At 38.2% G+C, this 24862-nt stretch overlaps 1 protein-coding gene across 11 annotated transcripts in view; it reads left to right on the forward strand.

The window, feature by feature from the left end:
* Positions 1-24862, forward strand: part of LOC114651810 (prominin-1-A-like) — a 273810-nt gene that overhangs the window by 175487 nt on the left and 73461 nt on the right. For all 11 annotated transcript variants that reach the window (XM_051928258.1, XM_051928264.1, XM_051928267.1 and 8 more), the window contains 2 exons: positions 15696-15816; positions 22752-22815. In XM_051928258.1, coding sequence (XP_051784218.1) covers positions 15696-15816; positions 22752-22815 — 185 coding nt within the window. The remainder of the gene's footprint in view (positions 1-15695; positions 15817-22751; positions 22816-24862) is intronic.

Raw genomic sequence — 24862 nt, forward strand, 5'->3', positions numbered from 1 at the left:
TGGTGGTTTGCTATTAGGCTAATATGATTTATGCATTGCATAAATTTATTATATCATTTTTGTTCTCCCACTCTGCATAAAATTTAGATGTTTACTTGGCCTCTCACCTCTTGTGGAGGTGGTAAAGCTCTTGCACAAAAGAAGTTGTTTGTTTTCTATTTCTGTTCAGGAAAGCTATTTCAGTATCCCATGTGCATTAAGAGGTACTTCAAAGTACAACATTGCAAGAGATTATTTACAGTGATAAAGAAAATAATTTAGAATAGAATGGCCTTTAACACCCAAGACACTCTTAGGTTTTTTGTGGTATGGAGTCTGAGAGGGTTGCATGTGTCACAGGGATGCTTTCTCCCCGGTGATTGAGCCACCACGACCTGCCACTTACTTGCAGTGCTGACACTCTGTGCAGTGGGCCTTGTGGTTTACTAAATAAAGGATTTTTCAGAGTAAGGTTCCCCCCCAAAGTTCAACATTGCCTTGTGTAGATGTCCATATGTCACTTTTTTCAGACCACCAGCTACAAATAAAAACTGAATTCCTTTAAATGTTAAAAGCATGAATAGGAAGTATTAAGAGTACACTCCAGATGTTTGGAATCAATTGTCATACTGACCTTTTTTATTTAATTCAGCAACAGCAATTAAAATATATTTAAATACATCAATAACTGAAAACTACTTAAGATATTACTTTTAATATTACTAGTATTTTGGGAACAAGTTACTTGATAATATGTTGATCATTGGTATGCAAATGCAAGGCATTCTAGTAATTAATTGTTTTATAATACCATTGTCAGAGCGCAATAAGTCTGCAGTATTTGACTCAAATGTTCCTCTGGAAAGTTTGAAGTTATGCTGCAGTTCCATGCATCCCTCTTTTATGGAAACTTAACAAGAAAGGTGCCCTCTTACAATTTGTCTGTATCCTTTGGATAGACTTGTACCCTTGACCAACCCGTTTTCTTTTTACTTTGCACTTTGCGTTCTCAGTTGTACAAGTTGTTGCTTCGTCTGTATGTTCATGGGGCAGAGTATGTCTTTGCTATGACATTTGTACCCTAAGGGTACAGCCCCAGCAATAACTCTGCTGTATGTGTGTCACTGCTATGCTGATCTAATACCTAAAGTAAAAAAGAAAATTAGAATTTGTGAACAGATCTTTTATGTTACTTTGACATTTTAGTGTCTAGGTACACGCCAGATTTGTATTGAATTATTTTTTGCATACAGAACATATAGAAGTGTGTTCTAATTAGATGACATTGTCCTATGAAATTTTTATTATTAGGTACTCCAGTTCTATATGGCAAATACAGTATGTCTCATTATTACCTGTAAGTTTCATTGGTGAAGTGTGTGTTTTCTGCCTCACTCCCCGCTGTCCATGCAACACAGCCGCAGAGAGCTTAAACAACTCGCACATCCACATAAAAACGACAAGGGGTGAGCTTTCTTGAAGGCTTTTACTGGACGTACCTCGTTGTAAACTGAAATATATACAAAAGAAACATACAAGTATATACAGGTGTACAACCAAAGACAATAAAGAATGATTTACAAAGCAATATATAGCAGACAGTATACATTAAACAATAAAGCTTTAAAAGACACTTACAAGGCGAGTGATTTCCACAGTTGGATCAAGACAAAGAGAAGCACGTAGACAGAGGTTCAGATTGCTGCGTACCACAACTAACTAGACCCAGGGGTTTATATACCTTAAAGATACGCTTCGGACATGACCGAAACAAGAGATAAAGGGGTGCCTATGTGAGACACATGGGGTGTATTGTATTCAAATGTTTATTATGAGACCTACATGTCTTTATGTGAGTTTCATAGACATTTATGGCACCACTGTGAGTGTGGGACGTGACTGACAGGTGTGTTAATAAATAACAAGATGAAGAGGGAGCACAGCTCAACAATAACAGCTAACGGCTAACAAGTTGTGGGGCAGAACAGTGTGCATAATGCATATGCTGCTTACTTATCATTAACATATTGTGGCCATTACCGTTACTGCTTCCAGAAGCTATTAATAATAAATACTCTACAAATATTGTACCATGTAAGTGGTAAAACTGATTACAATATGTAGGGTTGTGTAGGAATGCAGTTTTGTTGAGAATTAAGAAATTTGCATCTGATTTCAAAATAGACCATGATGTGTTTCAGTACATATGTATGTGGTTATAAGCAGATCTTCATCGTTGTAACATGTATAATACATACATGTGGATGTATCACTGCCGATAGGAACAGCAGCCAATGCTGCATCTACTGTATGGGTATTCAGTGCCCTACACTATATTGGCACCCCTTGAAAAAATTAGTAAGAAGGGTTAGAAAAAAATCACTTTTTGCTGAAGAACCGTCATCTTGTACTGAAAAAATGAGAAACATCTGACTTTTAATTGTAATAAGTTCATTCAAAGAAAAACAAAGCCCTCATCAAGAAATAAATATTTTAACCGAAACACATGTGCCACAATTGTTGGCACCCTTGGAAATTAATGTGAAACAATGTAACTGAATTGTTTCCCATTTAACTTGGACATTGTTAAGCTGATTGGAATATATAGCAACGTTCCAGCTGAAATCAATGATGAACTGGGATGCAAATGTGAGGAGACACAGAACCAAAATTCCTTGGGCAACCTTCATCATGGCAAAGAAAAGGGAACACTCAATCCAAATGAGGGAGAAATGTGTTGCCCTTCACAACTCTGGGAATGGTTATAAATAAAATAGCTACTTGCCTGAAAATGCCCATTTCTACAGTTAGGGCGATAATAATAAAGAAGTGATCATCAACTGGAACTGTGACAAATTTGCCTGGAAGAGGACCCAAGTTTATTTTACCCACACGGTATAGTGAAAAGGATGGTAGGAGAGGCAATAATATTTCCAAGGATCATTGTTGAGGAATTGCAAGAAAAACTATATTTCTGGGGTTATCAAGTCTCTAGAACCACCACCAGACGGCATCTCCATGCCAACAGATTATTTGGAAGGTATGCCAGAAAGAAGCCATTTCTGTCAATTGTCCACAAACACAAGTGCCTGGAGTGTATTAAATGTTACAACAACTTTGACTGGAACCATATTTTATGGTCTGACGAAACAAAAGTTTAACTTTTTGGAAATAAACACGCAAAGTGGGGTTGTTATAAAAAGAACGATGGCTATAATGAAAAGAACCTTGTCTGAACTGTGAAATACTGTGTAGGTTCTGTTATGTTGTGGGGCTATTTTTCCTCCAAAGGCCCTGGGAACATTGTTGGGGTACATGGGATCATGGATTCCATGAAATATCAGGAGATTATAAATCAAAACCTGGCTGCCTCCTCCAGGAAAATAAAACTGGGTTGTCATTGGATCTTCCTGCAGGATAATGATTCGAAACACATGTCCAAATTAACCCTGAAATGGTTAACTGACCACAAAATCAAAGTTCTGCCATGGCCATCTCAGTCCCCTGACCTGAACCTTATTGAAAACCTGTGGAGTGAACTGAAGAGGAGAGTACACAGAAGGGCCTAAGAAACATTTTTCAACAGTCCAGATGTTGCACGCTCTTGACAGTGATACAAGCAGTGATGTTGAGGAGCCTCTCATCAGCAGTGATGATGAAGTGACTTTCCCCTTAGGCAGTGAAATTGAAATGGACAGTGAAACCGAAAGCAATTCTGATGAATCCGAAAGTGACACTCGTGTTTGGGTTTCTTTTGCCCGTGCTTCAAATAAATCGGCACCACCTTGTTTTGATTTTGTAGGGCAATGAATGTTGACAACCAATACAATTGACTTACTTGAAAATATTTCTTGATGATGATGTGGTCGAAAGAATTGTTGACGCCAACAGTTACGCTGAACAGAGTCTTGTAAATGACTGTATACCTAAGCAATTTTCCAGTTCAAAGGTATATCACAAAAAAGACAGTATATATGGTATTAGCATCACTGTTATTCATTTCATATTTTTATTGTTCATTATTATTATTTGTATCATTATTATACTTTTTACACTGCTGGCTTTGTGCTTTTAGTGTTTAGCACATTCTATAGCAGAAAGATGAGAGTTAATAAAAATGTAATTTTTCAACCCAAAAAATGCAACGCTTTTTACTTGTTTTTTTGAGATAAAATGCAACACTAAGGAGGTAAAAGGACAGAAAAACTTCACTGTTCCGTGCCACATCATCTAACCTTAGCTATGGGGGATTCTTTGTAAGGGGAACCCTTGTGTTCACAATTGACAATAGTATGTTTGATACATTTTCAAAATGTATGATGAGGCAAAGACATCATAAAGATTTGGGGCAGCCACCCGTATAATATACCCTGTCTGCAAAAGGTTGAAATTTTAGAACTGATCATAGGTAAGCAAAATGGTGCCTTTAAAGTCCCGTAAAGGAAGTGACATCATCTTTAGGGTTGGGACTGTATGTGACGTCATCAGAGGCGCCGGAAAATGGAAGTGACGTCTTCAGAGGCATGGGATCCTGGTGGGATTTCCCAGGAATGGTCTGCAAGGAACTGAGATAGACAGTCAGCGCACCCCGCCGACCCCTGGTCTGATGTGGTATTACAATTACTCAAGCCCTTTAGCTGCCTCCTACTTGCACGTGTGTAACAATATTCCAAATATAAATGTGCATTTAAAATTCTCTGAGCATTATACTGTGTCATAAGACCATTAACATGTTCAGACGGGTTTAAAACAAAAACCTGCAGCCACTGTATCCCTCCAAGACTGAACTCAAGGTCCCTGCTATTGATTCCCCACTCCTACTTCTACTGTTTTCAGTTGCTAGTATTTACTACATCTTAACCTACAATTGCTTCGTCCTGAGTATGACGTTAAATTGCATCCAGCCCTGGATCCAGTCCTCATACTTGGGGGTTGGTGGCAGGATTGGAACTCCAGCCACTGTAAAAAAAAAAAAAAACAACACACACCTCACTCTGTTCCAGAGTGGTGCTGAAGTGTCACTCGTTGCACGTCTGCACTTAAAAAGGCAAGATATTTCTTTAAAATTAGATGATGTCAAGGATGGTTGCATCTTTGTCTGACCAAATTGTTCCATGCGAGTAGATTTGCCATGGGCACAATGTCAGAAGATGACATAGTTTTTACTTTTAACCTGTATAAAAAAGCAGGGCCGTCTTAATGCAAGAGCACGCTGGGCAGTTGCCCGGGGGCCCCATGCTAATCTATGTATGTTGTGACTTGCTGTCAATAAATAAATACTTTAGTAAATTATAAATATTTGTTATTGTGTTACAAGTGGACATTGGCATTTGACTCTGATTTAGTATCACGGTCATCTCTGCAACCTCATGTGCATGTATGTGGATGGATCTCACACACTGCATAACGTAAAAGCGTATATGTTAATGTCACTTTAACTCAATTCTCTGCAAAGAAATTTCGCAAATGTTTGTGTTGAACACTTGATAAATAATAAATAGTTCATAGTAATTTCACACTATGCCATCTCCGTCTGTATGGTTTACCAATTGAGTATCATTTATATGTGAAAATTTTTGTGTTTTTCCAGGCTCATGTTAAGATGGCCCCGTGAAAAAAGGCTGAGTTTTGTGTGCCTTACATTGTGTTCACTGTCAGAAGGAAATATTTATCATATGCCTTTTCTTTGGCTTTCACCACCTCTCTCTTCATCTTGCGCCTTATCTCCTTGTACTCTTGTCTACTTTCTGCATCTTTCTGACTATCCCACTTCTTCTTTGCCATCCTCTTCCTCTGTATACTCTCTTGTATTTCCTCATTCCACCACCAGGTTTACTTTTCCTCCTTCCTCTTTCCAGATGTCATGCCAAGCACTCTACTTGCTTTCACCCCTGCTACATCTGCTGTAGTTTCCCAGTTGTCTGGTAACTCTTCACTGCCACCCAGTGCCTGTCTCACCTCCTCCCGAAACTCAACCTTGCAGTCTTCCTTTTTCAACTTCCACCATTTGATCCTTGGCTCTGCCCTCACTCTCTTCCTCTTCTTGATCTCCAACGTCCTCCTACAGACCACCATCCTATGCTGCTTAACTACACTTTCCCCTGCCACCACTTTGCAGTCTTCAATCTCCTTCAGATTGACTCTTCTGCATAGGATGTAATTTACTGTGTGCATCTTCCTTCACTCTTGTACGTAACCCTATGTTCCTCCTTCTTAATACGTATATACCACAGCCATGTCCATCCTTTTGGCAAAATCCACTATCCTCTGACCTTCTTCATTCCTCTCCTTGACACCATACCTACCCATCACCTCCTCATCTTCACTGTTCCCTTCACCAATTGAAATCTGCTCCAATCACCACTTTCTGTCCCTTGGGTACACTGTTCATTACTTCATCCAACTCATTCCAAAAATCTTCTTTCTCACCCATTGCACACCCATCTTGCGGTGCATATGCACTAACAACATTCATCATCACACCTCCAATTTCCAGCTTCGTAATCATTACTTCACCTGACACTCTTTTCACCTCCAAAACACTCTTGACATACTGTTCCTTCAGAATAACTCCTACTCCATTTCTAGAAGGGTTATACTTAATTGTCTCCTGATTTTGAAATTAAAAAATGTTATTAAAATTAAATTTTATGGCAGGTTTAAATATAGTTTAGATGAAAATCTTATTAAATTGATTAATAACAGTGGCTCTATAGTAGTTATAAGTGGTAGTTTAGGAAACTGAGGTATATCAGATGACCAGAGTTTTAGCTTGCAGTTAATGAAGAAAATGTTTCTTTAGCAAGTAGTATTTATTACAAAGCTTTTTGAGTGATGGTACACTGTCTAATTGTGTCAGTACTAAACCAAAAACTAAGCGTAAGGTTTGTCAAGAAATAGGAAACAAGGATTGCTCCTGCCTTGTTCCCAGTCCCTACTGGCTTCTCAGTAACCCTGTTCTAGATAAATATGTTAGGAAATGAAGGATAGAAGGATGGAATACATGATTTGATTTAGGGTTGAAAATAATGAAGCTGGACTTTAGCATTAAGGACTGCATGAATGAGCATCTACAAAAAAATGAACAGGTAAAGGTTGCTCCCACAGGGGGAAAAAACATAGGAAAGAGGATTGGAAATGCACTGTTTCAACTGTGGTAGCCTTCATCAGCTGTGTTCTATATACAGAAAAAAAATGGGAAAACAAAGCTAAAAGAGGAATGAGAGACCAGAGAGGTTGCAGAAAGCAGCCATTCAAGGAGATTAAGTGATTAATTACAAGATTAGCTAGCCATTCAGCACTGGGGAAATGAGTGATGCAAGCCTGAGAATGAGCTTACATTCTTCTCTTCATCCTCAAAAAACTTTCAAAAGAGAACTCAAGACATATCAGTGTGAGTTATCAAGGAGTGTGAAATGGTCTGGAGTAGGGTTTGCAATGTGTTTGATCTGAACAGCTCAAATATGCTCCATAAAATATTCTGCAAGCCATCAGCATGTTTCACCTATGTACTGTAGGTAGCTGGATGTTTTTTGTAGGAAATACATTGCAAACATTTTCTGGACTGACAGGATACCTGTTATGTAATATTACATTTTTAAAGGGACCAAGTCAAGTATATTATTATTTATGGTGACAAATTTGAAGTGATATAATGGCTTCTTCCACAATAAATGCCCAGTGAGGGAAAATTGGCCCTGCTTTATGAAGAGAGCTACATGTATGGACAAGAGGTTTGCGTAAGTCAACAGAGGATGATCATATGTGGATCAGGGATACCTCCTATAACAATGGTTCCCAAACACGGCCCTAGGGACCCCCTGGGACAGCAGGTTTTTTTGTTCCAAACAACTTCTGATTTTAAGTGGACTCCTAGCCTAATTAAGTGAGCTGTTATTTCCCTGTTTATGTGTTTCAGGGTCAGTGGAGAAATTACGAAACTAAGCGCGTTAACACATTTTAATAAAAATTAAGCAGTTATATGTAGATTGTTTTTACAGTTTTTATTTATGTTCATCTTGATTTCCATTCTGCCTTTCCATTATTGACTAATCAGTGGGTTTGACACTGAAGCAGTTGCAGCCTTTCATCATTTAGTGTGGTTCGCCTGAGTGTCTATTTGCTTGTTTTTAATTGTCACTATTAGTATAAAATGAAGTGAGCAGACTTCACAGAATAAGGGAAAAATAATAGGAACACAAAAAAGAATAAAACATTTAAAGCCATTAAAAAAATAGATTTGTAAATAGATAGATAGAGATAGATAGATAGATACTTTATTAATCCCAATGGGAAATTCACATTCTTCAGCAGCAGCATACTGATACAATAAATAATATTAAATTAAAGAATGATAATAATGCAGGTGAAAAACAGACAATAACTATGTATAATGTTAAATGTTAACGTTTACCCCCCCGGATGGAATTAAAGAGTCGCATAGTTTGGGGGAGGAATGATCTCCTCAATCTGTCAGTGGAGCAGGACAGTGACAGCAGTCTGTCGCTGAAGCTGCTCTTCTGTCTGGAGAAGATACTATTAAGTGGATGCAGTGGATTCTCCATAATTGATAGGAGCCTGCTGAGCGCCCTTCGCTCTGCCACAGATGTTAAACTGTCCAGCTCCATGCCAACAATAGAGCCTGCCTTCCTCACCAGTTTGTCCAGACGTGAGGCGTCTTTCCTCTTAATGCTGCCTCCCCAGCACACCACTGCGTAGAAGAGGGCGCTCGCCACAACTGTCTGATAGAACATCTGCAGCATCTTATTGCAGATGTTGAAGGACGCCAGCCTTCTAAGGTAGTATAACCGGCTCTGTCCTTTCTTGCACAGCGCATCAGTATTGGCAGTCCAGTCTAATTTATCATCCAGCTGCACTCCCAGGATATTTATAGGTCTGCACCATCTGCACACAGTCACCTCTGATGATCACGGGGTCTATGAGGGGTCTGGGCCTCCTAAAATCCACCACCAGCTCTTTGGTTTGGTAAATGTCTTATAATGTAAAATCATACTAATGTGGTTTTTTAATGCACATTAAGAGAAGAGCAAAAAAATACTAGCTAACTGAATATGATCAGTTATCATCACTTACTGTGAATCTGTTTGGAACAAAATCCTGCAGCCACAGGTGGTCACTGGGAGCGAGTTTGGGAGCCACTGCTGTATAAGGATCCATAATAAAGTGTCTGTCTATCTATCTATCTATCTATCTATCTATCTATCTATCTATCTATCTATCTATCTATCTATCTATCTATCTATCTATCTATCTATCTATCTATCTATCTATCTATCTATCTGTACAATGGAAGGGAGAACAAGTGAGATGTGGATTTAATTTCTGCTTTTCATTTTTGTTTATATGTTATGAGTTCTGCTGTTGGCTTAGTTGATGGTACTTCCCACAGCAGAGAGTATATGCTTCCCATGTTATTGGGAAAATTCATTCTGAGTGCTTTATTATGGAAGTTAACTTAATCACTACATGTGCACCGGAATTTAAGGAACTGTGAATAAAGATGAGCGTTTTTGATTTGCTGAAGATTACAACTTCTGTAGAGAGGGTAACTGTATGAAATAGTTAGCTTGGGATGGTTTTAGGTCGTGGAACACTGATAGAGAGACTGACTGCAATGAGCAGTAGGGTTGTGTTATACGGTATGCAGTATATTACTGTGGATCTGAGGGATGGAAGGAAACTGATAAATCAGTCAATGATTTCTGAAGCATGCTAAGTGGACACCCACCTAGGGCCCTGCACCTTGAGGGATCTTGTGTCAGCTGAACAATGCCACCCTCACCACCCAATCAAACCCTCTTCTCAGATGCAGAGAAATAAAAAGATGAGGTTTAAATATTTTAATAAAATGCCACACAAATATCATCCTTTTAAACACATGAAATGACTGGGACAACGAATGTATCTTTCAAACTAGAAACACCACATTAACTGCATTATCAGTTACAGACTAAAAGTTATTACAGAATACGGCATAAATAAACTAGCTGGGGAGAGAAAAAGTTAGCCAGTGGAAAAGTGGCAAGCACAAACAGAGATCTGGACAAATTACCACCCTGGAGGTGAGAAAAGAAAAGGAGTTAGAAAGAGGGAGGATGCAAATCTGGCACTTAAGGGTCATACGAAATTGTAAAAAGCAGGAGTGAAGAAGAAAACCACACAGGCGATGATCTTGATACCAAAGGTGTTCGTCAGATACCTGAAAGTACCAATGACATAAGGGACAATTCTGCAGCCCAAATAGGTTGCTTATGAGGGCAGCTCAGCACTACTGTCAGTCATCACCACTCCACATCCCAGAACACTTGTCTTGTGATAACAAACTGCTACATCATTCCAGCCTAGGGTTCCACTTACCCTTTTTAGATGGCCCTGGGGATATCATATTTGTTTTCAGCAGTGAGAAAGTTAGCATTAGCAGGCATGTCATCTTTTGCTAAAGAGAAGGAAAATGGTAGACAGTACCTGTTGGTAATTGTCAGTAGAGCCCTTTGTGAAAGGAAGATAGGCAGCTGTGTTAGGGAGTTATTTCAAAGCTTCAGCAATGTGAAGTTTTTTTTTCAGACTATCAGTGTATTACCTTTGTCTGCTGTTCTTATTTTTTCCTGTTATGTGGCAGACCCACAAAGGATGTTGAATTTTAGGCAGAATTCCTTGGAAGGGACATTGTATTAGCAGCATCCATACAGAAAAATGATTGCTATGCTTGTATCAAACTTTCAGTAAATGATATTTTTTACTCTAAGTGTGAACCTTTTTGGGCAATAAAATATACAGTTGAGCCTGCAATGAAGAAGATCCAGCAGATTCTTTATTTTTATAGAAACCCAATAGAGCATTGTTTTAGACAGATGCTGTTCTAATACAATTGGCCAAACATTCAGTACCCAGTAAGAGAGTTGACCAGGCCACTTTGTTTTTGATTTTTAATAATTGCAGTTTTCACAAATACGGATATTTTAATACCATTTAAATGAAGGTACAGTGTTATAAAAACAGGGACATGTGTACAATCTATGGTATGCATATATAATATATACATTTTGTGTATAATATTTCTCTCTGTTTGTATGTGAATATATAACACACAATATATATCCATCCATTTTCCAACCCGCTGAATCCGAGCACAGGGTCACGGGGGTCTGCTGGAGCCAATCCCAGCCAACACAGGGCACAAGGCAGGACCCAATCCCGGGCAGGGTGCCAACCCACCGCAGGGCAATATATATAACTGTTATAAATGAAAGAGATACTTGGGGCTTTGGAAATAATTCACTGCATTCCACTGGTGAGGGATGTGTATTTCATAAAGTTATAGGTCCTACTTGATATTGTCCTGGATGAATACATCTTTGCTGGATTAATAACTCATAATTTGAAATCCTTGACAAGTTTCCGGGCAGATAACAATTAGACAGATTTGTTTTCTCAGTTGGGAAATATACACTAGCCAAAATAATGAGTTTTTGTCATGTTATTTCTATGTGTGATTACTTAAGGCCTCCTGACCAACTGTGGTTTTCCTCACACTTTCCTAAAGATGTGCTTGTTAAGGTTGATTGTCAATTTTACATTAGCCCGCTTTAAGTGCTGAGGGTGTGCATCAGTGGGCGGCTCTGCTTGGACTGACAGCCTGTTCAGAGTTTCCTGCTGGATACCAAACCTTTCAGGATAAGCGCAGACCCCCATGATTTTTAAATGGACTACTTGAGTTTAAGGTTGTTATTATTGCTGTAATGAAATGGACTAGTGTGTAAAAAGTGCTTTGTTTCTTATCAGTTGGCCAATTTAAATAATGCAGATAGGAAAAGTTTTTTTTTATTTTCAGTATACCTAAATTGAAAATTAATGAAGCTTTATTCTTTTCATCTTTGGCTCCAATAAAGAACATTATTAGTGTTATTTAACACCAGTTGGAATGCAAAAGGTAGATAAAAAGTCTATTTTGTATTATTAAGCCATCTTAAAATATGCCTATTGATTGATACATTTTTTCATTTTGCTGTTAAAGGCTATTGAAAGTTTTTGAACACACATGGGAAAATGACTTTGTCTGAATAGCTTGCTGTTCTGAATCTAATCACTGCTGTCTTCAAAGCACCTTTGTTCAGAAGAGATGGTTATGCTGACCTGCTACTCTCTGTGGACACCAGCCTTCAATATACAGAGTGGGAACACAAAGAAGTCTTTGTGAGTTAGAAACTGCCGGCATCTACTGTTGTATAGTTTAATATTTTTTTTTAAGGATTCAGGGCATCTCAAAAGAACTTTCTTGTAATCTGATTTTTTCACTAAATTATTTACTGTCTGCACTAGTGATTTTTAAGAAAGGCCTCTCAGTGGTACCTTTTAAATTGTACATTGTATGCTGGAATCAAACAATCAAAGTATATGTATATATACATTTACATACACGTACACATAAACCATGGATAGTATAAATATTCACCTGAACGTAAATTGCATAATGATTTACAGGTAGTATGCAAATTAGTAGAAAATATAATAAAAGGATGAAGTGATCTCTTTCAGAAATCCTGGACATGAATTGAAAAGCTTCTTTAGTCTCTTAATCTCAGGTCAACAAAACCATTACAGTGGAATAGCTGAAGAACACAATTGTTTGCACCATTCTTTAAACAGCCCCGACCCAGGCTTAACATTTCTTTGACATGTTTATGCTCTTTCTATCTGCATCTGCATAACATCTGATTGAGAGTCGAAAAATGCAAAGGTAGACAAAACAGACTTCATAAAACAATCTTCAGTCAGCTTTTTCTGTTCTAACACATCTTCCTTATGGTATTCTCTTTACTGTGGTTGAATAATTAGTGAATTTGTCCTAGGGAAACAAGAGCATCCAGGAAACATTTACACAGACAAAGAAGGAAATGCAGACAGACAGTAACCAAGACAGAAATTATTTGCATGATTCTGTGATGGAGCCATACAGACCTTTGTAGCTACACGAAAATGTGATGATATATCAATAACAGAAGCCTCGTTAAATCTAAGAAGTGTGGAAAAAGTTAATAAATTTAGAAAATATTGCACCCTGTCATTTTTCTGTATGGATTGTTCTGCCTTGTGCCCTATACTTGGTGGGACAGCTGCCTTTCAGTTTTGCTCAGGATAAAGCAAGTTTAAAAGATGATGTGGCAAAGTGATGGTCAAAACATCTTAAGAGGGAATGTAAATAAGAGGCTGATTAAAGTGGTGCTGATACAGTATGGATACAGTGCTTGGTTTAGAATAAAAAAATACAATAATAGACACATGACACTGGGAGTCTGTTACTAACCCCCAACACTGCTAGAAGGACCAGTAAGTGACTTGATAATTATATTAAAAAAGACATTTTAGAAGGAGATACCCTAGTCTTTAGAGATTTAATTACCCACATATAAAATGTGAAAACAAAGTAATGGAGGATCTATTGATCATAACACACACTGGTGTCCATTAATTCTAGAATTTGCTTGATGTGTTATTTGTTTGTTACAAACTAATATGGTGTAACATTAATCCAAATTCTTTAGCTGTTATTCATGCTAAGGTGCTTTCTAACAATAAACTTAAGCCATTGGCAGAAAAAACAGAATTAAAAAATTGCTGAAAAAGAACTGGTGGTACTTCTTGTTGTAATGTGAAGAGCCATGAAAGCGGTAGCTGGATCCCCCCAGAAGTCCAAATGCATGCTGCTATGCATATGCTATATTTGGGGGTGGAGGGGGGTTCGATTTTTCCGCACTATATTAGCTTGGGGGGTGTTTGCAATTGAAAGTGTAAAAGTTCAATGAAAAGACAGAAGGTTTTTCTAAATATATGTTGGTAATGTTCAGCAAAGTGCTGATATGGAGTACCAGTGAATACTACCCCACTTCAAGAGCTGGCTTTATGGGGAATGCTATGGGGAAACTTTAGCACTGGCTAATGGATATAAATGGTGAGAGAAACCAAAGAAAGGTATTATGCAATGATGTTACTTGGATTTTAAAGACATTTTTCAACTACTCTTGGATGCTTCAGCTGCATGAATTGTTTTGAAGAAAGCTAAAGTATTGAAAGTGATCAATGAAAAAAATGAAAAATTATCATCGGGGCAGCCTGAGAGACTATGAAGAAGTGAACTGAATGTTGCCTCTGTTAGGCAAATGAAACTTATGATGTTATACAAGTATTGTCACACAGAGTGATGCCCTTTTTGAATATCAATATTTAGACATGTTCAACACAGCTGCCAGAATGGTTTTCGCTTAATGCAAATGGTAGCAGCAGCTAACTCTTGTTCTTGGGGGATGGCTGAACTTGTAGCATTGCATTCACTGTACCAAAGTTGTGCAGAGACAAAGTGTTCAACAGAATTCATAGCTTCTAGACCAGTGTATTTGCTTTAAGTGCTCATCCTCAACTTCTGTCCATAAACCAGAGATTGGCTTTAGGTGTCAGCTTAAGAACAGCAGTAGTCTGAGGACCTCTGAAAGAGGTTCTCCTCACGATGTCACTGAATTACAGGAGAATCGGCAGCTGAAAGAAAGAGGAAATTTAATAACCATCAAAAATGGGAAGAGAGTAATTGCAAAAGCAGTGGTAGTGCTGCTGCTTTGCAGTAAGGAGACTGTGGAAGATTGTGGGTTCGCTTCCCGGTTCCTCCCTGTGTGGATAGCGCTTTGAGTACTGAGAAAAGCGCTATATAAATGTAATGAATTATTATTATTATTATTAAAACACAATAAACGCCATAGTCAAATTTTTGAAACTGCAGGTGAAGAAATATTTTTTATTGAGTCTACTACTTTCACAAAACTTGACACATCTTACTGTCCAGAGTGTTAAAATGTATGCTTTCATTCCCTTTCTGCAGATACCACCATACAGAATACATATTTTTCAGCCAATCGGCACCTTTCACACGTCCAACAAGGCAGTTTAAGGTACTGCATCACTGCTGATGGAGTTAACCAAGTGCTTCACTTACCTTTGTTAATTATTTAGACATTTGTTAATTATACTCTGAGGTGACTTTTTGTATTAGGCTTCAATAACAGCTTAACTCATTTTTAACTGCATATATACTGTACACTCTACTGAAATGCATATGCTGCATACTGAAATATTGCTTAAATTCTAGTGCCTAATGTTTGATATTTACTTGCTTTTCATGGTTTTTGCTTTTTGTCTGGCATTTTTGGAAACCCTGGCATATCTTCTTTTTTAACCTTCTGTATGTTTCACTGTGTGCTGGTTTTAGATATGATCTTTCAGAGTTTTCAGTTAATTTGTGTGCTCCATAGTCTTTGTTTACACTCCCAGCTGTGCTTTACAGGGCAGCATACTACACTGCAGTCCAGTGGCTCAGGTTTGGGGCTGATGCACACCTTAGATGTTGAATTTGACATTTTAATTTCTTTGAAGGTATTCTGTACATAAATTACTTTTTTCTGTTACTGTTGTATTAAAACATTTATAGGTGCTAAGAAATTAATAAGTGCTTGTAAAGTAAATGTGCAGACATGAGAATATGAAATGATCATATACTGTGTATTGGAGATTCAGTTTATTTGAATAATAATAGATCTTAATCCATCAGTTCAGTTTGATTAATTATTTATTAGACAGCGTTAAAAGTCTAAGGGCAGGCTGTATAAAACATAAAGTTATGCATTTTGCTTTTTAATTTTTCTGTCTTCCAGTGCTGGGGTACTTTGTGCATATGTAGCCAATCAAAACCTATCTAGTGAACTTAAAGGAGTCCGCCATCTTGTAAACAGCAACTTCAGAGATTTGCATATGCTGTTAAATCACACTCCTGCAGTAAGTAAACTCACAACTGTTAAATCATTTTATTTATTTGTAATTCTGTGTTTAGTAGAGTACAATGACAGATGATATAATTTTAAACGACGTTTTAATTCATTTTTAATTCACTGTTGTGAATGTTCCTTTTGTGGGTCTGCTACATATAATATAAGTAGAATGATACAGGGTAGTATAAATGTATAAATGATGTTACATTTCCCAGCATACAAGATGTTACAATTTAATTCTTGGAATGGCCATGTAGAGTTTCCGAAATTACAAAGTACTACTGAAATGTTGGAGCTGTTGAAAGTGGCATATGGTGAGAATGCTATGAAAAAAGTGTCATACGAGATTCAGTGAGGGGTGAGAAGATGTGAATGATAATGGCAGAAGTGGATCATCAATAATGAACAATGTCTGAAGCCATGAAGTACACAGTTTTTAAGACTTCTTGGCTAATAAATCAATTACCAGACTGGTTCATCCACCCTATTCACTTCATGTATCTCCTTGTGTTTCCTGGCTCTTCCTAAGAAATAACAATTGCCATGGAAGAACAAAGATTTTTTAGACATTTATGACATCCCGCATAACATGACAAAGGAACACAATGATATTCCAGAAACAGAGTTCCAAGTATGTATCCAGCAGTGGCAATAATGTCTAACTAAATGTATAGAGGAAGTAAATTATCACACTTGTGCACAAGATTCCAGTTGTGAAACTACCTCTTTAGTTTAGGCTGCACAGGAAAAACCTCAGAAACCCAGCATCAGATCTTGATGAGTATGCAAACATCATTAGAGGATTCATCAGAAATGTGTGGACAGCTACTGTATGTGCCTGCAAAGAAATTCTACATATTTCTAATAAAAAACTGTATATCACCAGTGGCATCAATAATTTACTGAATGTACACAGAATTGCATTTTGAAACATTGACATTGAAACATACAAGAAATGCAGATATGAACTTAGAAAACCAATCAAAATAACTAATCATCATTATTGGAGAAGTTCAACTGAAACAACTAATTAGCTGAAATCTTTAGTGACATCTTTAATATTTCATGGAATGATCTGTGACCTACTTCAAAGGGACAGTTATCCTAGTGCCTAACAAAACAAAATTGGACTGCTGGAATGACTACAGATATGTGGCACTCAGACTGGTTGTCATGAAGTGTTTGAGAGACAAGTGCTGGGAAACAGTAGAAAAACATTCCAAATAGTCATGACCACCTGAATATCATTACAACCAGACCACATAGGATGACATATCAGTTGCACTTCAATGACATTTTGGCACATCTGGATAATGCAAACTGTTAATGCCAGAGTCCTGTTTATGGACTATAGCTCAACATTTACAGTAAAACTCTTTTACAAACTAAGCTGAATATGAGACTCCTCAATTTATGACTCTACACAACTGTCTGCACTTGGATCTAGGGCTTCTAACACACAAACCTCTATATAAATAGATAGACAGAACTATTTGTCCAGAGGAGAAAATCTGGCTTTTTACAGAAGTTCATTAACACTAGAATCCCTGAAGCCTACAAAATCTTGTAATGTTGGGCCACCTTAACTTCCCTTGCACCTCCTCATCAGTGTCTTTTGTTTTGCAAAAGTGTCAATCAGCACTGGCAACAGGCAGCCTGGTATCCCATCCCCCTAAACCAAATCAACCCCAGCCCAAATGATGCAGCTTTAGATGTACACAAAGTCAAGTCTGTTTATCTGGGTGTGAGGTGCCTTGAATTGTATAGGGTAAATAGTATATCATTATTTGGAACACATACATTTCATGTGCGTTTCGTGTCTACAATGATCTGTGTAAATGTAGGATGACAGGAAATGTGAGGCAAGAAATGTTGAACACATAACTAGAACAGAAACTTTTTCATGTTCTACTAATTGGCAAAATGCTGACATGAAGTGTATAATGTGTGAAGACTGAAGCCCAAATATCAAATAAACACTTTCACAAAAGACACAGATATAACAAAACAAGTGCGCTTTTTTTCTAGAATTTCACCAAAGTAAAAGAAATTGGGATAGGGTGCGACACACACACACACACACATCTGCTTGGCTGGTGCAGAGGTAAGAACTGCTATCTCCAAGTTGAGAGATTGCGGGTTCGATCCCAGGTCCTTCATACATTACTCTTTTGAGTAGTGAGCATCTATTATTATTACTATTATGGGATAAAAACATATATTCGATTTGAGTCTGTAACAGCCGGTGTAAATTTATGTTACTTGTAAAAGTTAGCATTTTGTCTTATTATTCACTTTTATTCTCTTAGTCACATTCACGCTCCTTCCAATTGACCCTGTTAGTTTTTAAATAAAGGCGTGCTATAACAGAGGTGAGCTCAGATGAGGATGAGGGTTCAACATCGGAGAAACAGAACAGGAGCCCTCCCTGCAAGAAATGTCCACTCACACATAAGAATGATGCAGCTGCACCAGGCGTAAAGGTGAAAGATGGCTCCATTTAGATGCAGCAACAGGTTGGCCATCATCCTGCCACACGTATGTACTTCAACAAAACAGCAGGGCTCACAGAGCTTGCAGAGGTATTGTGCAAAGTTCCGTTTGTGATTATATTACTTGATGGTCTTTATATGAAAAACATTTATGTTACTTATATAAACGCCACATCGAATGTTGTTTACCTGTATTTATTTACTTATCTTCCTACAGCGTAAAGTCACAAATAGACTGCAGAGCTTCCTGTGTTTGATTGACATAGGCATGCTGACAAGGTTGGGCGTCATCCTGCCAGTGAATCTTCTTCTACACCAAAATAACATAAAATAAAGAAAACGTCTTCCTTGGCAGTTAATATAGTCTCTGATGAAGTGACCGTGTCCCTCAATATCATCCCCATGTGACTTGTACATCATTTCCCAGTCTGTTTTTAAGAAGTTTTCACTCAGAGCCATTTTAGCCTCCAGGCTCCACTTCCTCAGTATCCGGGTGGTAACAGGATGTCTTCTATTAATAATTAGCTTGTAGCCAGGAATAAGATGAATCCTGTTGTGGTCAGATCTGCCAAAAGATTCCAGTAGTTTACACTTAGTCATTTTTAGAATTTGAATAAAGCAGCTCCAGTTTATTTCCTCAAGTGGAACGTGACACAAACTGACGGATGTATGTGTGTATTGCTAAAATCACATCCCCCATGGTGACCCTCAGTGCACAAACTACACAGGGTAGTGTGCTGAGCCCCCTCTTTTGATCACCTTGTGGCTAGACACACTCCAGTTCCAACATTAAATTTGCTAATAACACCATGTCTGATATCACCATTATAAGGTTCACCACCAACAGTGATGAGATAAAGAAGAGGTTTATTTTGTCCCAAGACAACCATCTCATCCTAAATGTCAGCAAAATTAACAAGCTTACTGAAGAATTCAGAAAACAGATTACACTTCCACTTTTATCAGAAAGCATCAGAGAGAGCACCTCTAAAGTGCTCATTTTTGCACTTGACCAGGAATCACTTCTACTCTCTCAGAAGTCTGAAGATAGCTCACATTTGTTCTCACAAACCTTGCCATCTACACAGTGAAGTCCTTCACTGGCCATATCACATTCTATTGGAGTAGTATTGGGTAGAGTTTCAGTCCAGTCCGATAGACTTGTTCAGTTTGTCCATAACTCTTGAGGTTACATTACATCTATTTATTTGGCTGATGCCTTTATCCCAGGTGACTTACAACATTTATGATACAATTGGTTACATTTCTTTTGGTTTTCCAATTGGAGCACAGGCAGGTCAAGTGACTTGCTCAGGGTCACACAATGTCAGTAGATGATAACCTGAAGTTCAAAAAAATCTTTATACCCATATTCTAACAACAATTTTTCCAAAATAAAGATATAAACTAAGGACCATAGTTTATATCAAATTAAACTCTCCAGTGTCATTCTTTAAGGCAGCTTAAATTCATTGCTCTTTTTATCATTTTTTTCTTGTTTAATGTTGCTATTGGAGAAAGGTAAAACTGAAACAGAAAACAATATTTAAGTATTCATCTGCAGGAAAGAAAGATAATTCATCAAACAGATGAATATTACTGTTGCTGACAGTAGCTCATACTGTCAGAGCGTACAGTACATGTTAGTTGTACTCAAATCACAACTCTAAATATACAAATTAAACTGCTCTAATATAAGAAATATCACATCTCAAAATAAACACACACATATAGAATGACAAATGTACCAATAAAGCTTTGAGTGGCTTGAACCCTGCTTCTTCTTACACCTTGCTTCTAATTGCATCATCCACTGGTGAAGTGTAAAAAGGATTAATTAACATAATTAAATAACCTGCAATACCACATAAACGAAACAGATGTCCACTTTCTAAACTTAGCACTTACCTGACAAGACACCTCTGGCATGGAATGATGATGTTGGGCATCTTTATTAAATAATAAATAAGTCAGAAGTTGTGGTAACTGAAAAAAATTCCTCTGGAAAAATATTTTCAGGGTCAGCCAATTGCTCACTTTCGTCGTATTGCTTGGATAAGGTCTCAGCTTTCAAATTACAATCTCCATCACTATCGGAATTTACAAAAATAAAATGTACTAAAGAGTAGTAACCACATGGCTTGCCTAGTATTTAATCTTTTGTTTGATTTTAAATGCATTACATTTTAATGAACAGGCTAGATGACAAACAGATTCTTCTAGGCGTAGCATAATGACTAACCATTCTTAATTTCCAATTTCATTGATCCTTAGGGATAATTTCTTGAAAAAAAATTTAACTAAGACCTGGCTGTCATATTGTACTGGAGGCCCATCAGAAATGATCTTTTGAGTGTTATACAAATAAAACCATGTCTCTAAAGGAATACTGTAATTTAGTCAAAAGGCAAAGCTTTACATACAACTGAAATTCCTTATGTGTATATGCTTCATAAAAGATTTAAATCACTTTAGTTGTATTTAAATCCTGCCTTTACTATGATGTGAAATAGCATTCCCCGCTTAATGACAATAACATCAAGGCACAGTCGCATCATTTTGTCTGTTCACATCAAAGCTAGACATAAGAATAATAAGCCCCTTCCCTTCTCACAGTCTCCTTATACATGTATGGTTTGTCAGACTTTGAAGCAACAGACACAAGGGATTACATTAGCATAAAATATTAAACCCTATACAATATAGTTTATATTGAGAATTTATTTGCAGTTATGTAGACTGTTTTTGTGAATACAGCATTTAAATGTTTTGCTATTCAGTACATTAAGTAAGCAAACCTCTGTGCTTTAAACTGTGTAGTTAGTTGGTATCTTTAACTTTTGGTGATCCTGGAAATGCCCTCACTTCACATCAAAACATGGCATACATAAACCATGCCGTACAGTAGCTAGTTCTCAACATTTCTTCAGCTAACACTCTTGGTACAACAGACTCCTTAACAACCATCTTGTAGCAATTTCATTTCGTAGTTTTAATGATTTGCTAAGCATTTCCACCAAGGCTATTTTTCTTCATTACAGTTTAAACAATGTGTTTGCTTAGCATCAAAGTGTTCATAAACCGCACTTTGCTGTTAAAGTTGTATGTGTTCCTTTGTATACATTTAGTCTGTATGTAGGTGGACAGTTTTCAGCATTTTAGTAACCAAGGTGGCATGTCTTAACATAAAACTCAAAATATAAAAATCATGATGACCCTATAGTTGTGTGTAAATATTAAAAAATAACCTTGCAGTAATGACTTAATAAACTATACTAGCACACAGGTTACTTTTTGTGTGTCCTCCATTATTAGTACAATAGCTAATACAATTAGTACAGTACTATTTACAGCAATAATAAAATGTTAAAAGGAAGAGTCAAAACATGACTCTGCACTAATGGGGTTTATTGGTAAGGGAGATGAGACACAGAGTATATGGGTCAGGTGGAGAAGTTTCTTGGTGCAAAAAGAATTATCTGCAACTTAACATCAGCAAAACAAATGAATTGGTTATTGACTTTCACCGGAACCAAAGAATCTCTTGCATCTATTCAAGCTACAAGTACCTGGGGGTCCACATCAATGACAGACTGGAATGGTCTTGTAAAACAGAGGAGCTATTGAAGAAAGGGAAGAACAGACTCAGAGAAGACAGTGTTCCTTTAATATGGGTGGAGAATTCCTTCACATCTTCTACAACTCTGATGGCCAGTGCAGTGTGCTGGGCTGGTAACATCATTTCAAGGGATGTCCACCAAGTCAACAAGCTAATTAAAAGGGCAACGCTCAGTTATGGGATCCACTCTGGACCCTCTGGAGGTTGTAACAAAGGAAAGAGTTAATGAAACACTAAGTGCCATTATGAATAATGCTGCGCATCCTCTCTGTGACACACTAACTCTGAGTACTTTCAGCAGAAGTGTGTCAATAAATGCTGATGTGGCTCCTTTATTACAACAGCAGTACGCCTGTATAATGCCTCACTCTGACTGTGACTGTTTTTAGTGTTTTTATCTGGTTTTATTTATTTTTTATTAATTCTGGTGTGTATTTCACCATGTTGGTTGTTGATTGATATATTTATTTATTGAGCTTCTGTAAAAAGCTAAATTTACCCCCTTGGGACAAATAAAAATTGGTCTATCTATCTATCTATCTATCTATCTATCTATCTATCTATCTATCTATCTATCTATCTAGAAAGGAAACAACTGAAGAATGAATTATTTTTCAGTCATTTTCTGTAGCAAATGCTGATTTTTAATATCATTGCCTTAAAAACCAATAAGGTCAAGGTTGTGCTGTTGAAATAAAAATTGTAAGCATCCATATTATTTTAATAGAATGAAAGATGGATATGGAAAATACCTTAAGTAATTCTTAATCATCCCAATCTTTTCCCTTTGGAGTACAATAAACACATTGTATTTGCTTCTTTTTCTTTCAGCAAATTGAGTACATGGTCAGTCAGTACACTATTGCCAGGAGCAAAATTGTTTCTGACCTGGATAGTAAGTATAATGAAGAAATTTCTGTAATAACATTAATCATTTATGGCATTTCGTATGGACTGTTTGTGTATCTTTTTTTAAATAGTGGCTTAAAATGCTTTAATTGGATCTAGTATATGAAGTATGCACAATTCTGTATTGCTACTCAAAATGTGCCTGTTATCAGTGAAAGCAAATGTTATTTTGTATTGGCCTGTAGACACCTAGTATTTCAAATGAAAACCAGTTATATACACTTTTTTTTTTTATAAATTAACAAAAGTCACAGTAGTGGAAAAATCTGTAGTGCCAGATCAGTCTTCAGCTTTTTACTACATTCTTAGCTCTTCAGGATACCCTGGCTTTACAGCAGTAAATTGATTACAACTAAGTAACTGATTACAGTTGAAAAAACAAAACTTATGCAGTATTAACATACTGTATGTTATTTATGTTCACTTTATACATTCTTTCCTGTTTAGTGTAGTAATATTAGTTAATCTGGAGAATAGTTTATAGTTTTGTTGAAATTTAAATACAACAACAACAACAACATTTATTTATATAGCACATTTTCATACAAAAAGTAGCTCAAAGTGCTTTACATAATGAAGAAAAGAAAAATAAAAGACAAAGTCCATCCATCCATCCATCCATCCATTGTCTCCCGCTTATCCGAGGTCGGGTCGCGGGGGCAGCAGCTTGAGCAGAGATGCCCAGACTTCCCTCTCCCCGGCCACTTCTTCTAGCTCTTCCGGGAGAATCCCAAGGCGTTCCCAGGCCAGTCGAGAGACATAGTCCCTCCAACGTGTCCTGGGTCTTCCCCAGGGCCTCCTCCCGGTTAGACGTGCCCGGAACACCTCACCAGGGAGGCGTCCAGGAGGCATCCTGATCAGATGCCCAAGCCACCTCATCTGACTCCTCTCGATGCGGAGGAGCAACGGCTCTACTCTGAGCCCCTCCCGGATGACTGAGCTTCTCACCCTATCTTTAAGGGAAAGCCCAGACATCCTGCGGAGGAAACTCATTTCAGCCGCTTGTATTCGCGATCTCGTTCTTTCGGTCACTACCCATAGTTCATGACCATAGGTGAGGGTAGGAACATAGATCGACTGGTAAATTGAGAGCTTCGCCTTGCGGCTCAGCTCCTTTTTCACCACGGCAGACCGATGCAGAGCCCGCATTATTGTGGATGCCGCACCGATCCGCCTGTCGATCTCACACTCCATTCTTCCCTCACTCGTGAACAAGACCCCGAGATACTTGAACTCCTCCACTTGGGGCAGGATCTCGCTACCAACCCTGAGAGGGCACTCCACCCTTTTCCGGCTGAGGACCATGGTCTCGGATTTGGAGGTGCTGATTCTCATCCCAGCCGCTTCACACTCGGCTGCGAACCGATCCAGAGAGAGCTGAAGATCACGGCCTGATGAAGCAAACAGGACAACATCATCTGCAAAAAGCAGTGACCCAATCCTGAGCCCACCAAACCGGACCCCCTCAACGCCCTGGCTGCGCCTAGAAATTCTGTCCATAAAAGTTATGAACAGAATCGGTGACAAAGGGCAGCCCTGGCGGAGTCCAACTCTCACTGGAAATGGGTTCAACTTACTGCCGGCAATGCGGACCAGGCTCTGGCACCGATCGTACAGGGACCGAACAGCCCTTATCAGGGGGGCCGGTACCCCATACTCTCGGAGTACCCCCCACAGGATTCCCTGAGGGACACGGTCGAATGCCTTTTCCAAGTCCACAAAACACATGCAGACTGGTTGGGCAAACTCCCATGCACCCTCCAGGATCCTGCTAAGGGTATAGAGCTGGTCCACTGTTCCGCGACCAGGACGAAAACCACACTGTTCCTCCTGAATCCGAGGCTCGACTATCCGATGGACCCTCCTCTCCAGGACCCCTGAATAGACTTTTCCAGGGAGGCTGAGGAGTGTGATCCCTCTGTAGTTGGAGCACACCCTCCGATCCCCCTTCTTAAAGAGGGGGACCACCACCCCGGTCTGCCAATCCAGAGGCACTGTCCCTGATGTCCATGCGATGTTGCAGAGGCGTGTCA

The sequence above is a fragment of the Erpetoichthys calabaricus genome, chromosome 5 (genome assembly GCF_900747795.2).
Source record: "Erpetoichthys calabaricus chromosome 5, fErpCal1.3, whole genome shotgun sequence".
Taxonomy (NCBI): Eukaryota; Metazoa; Chordata; class Cladistia; order Polypteriformes; family Polypteridae; genus Erpetoichthys; species Erpetoichthys calabaricus.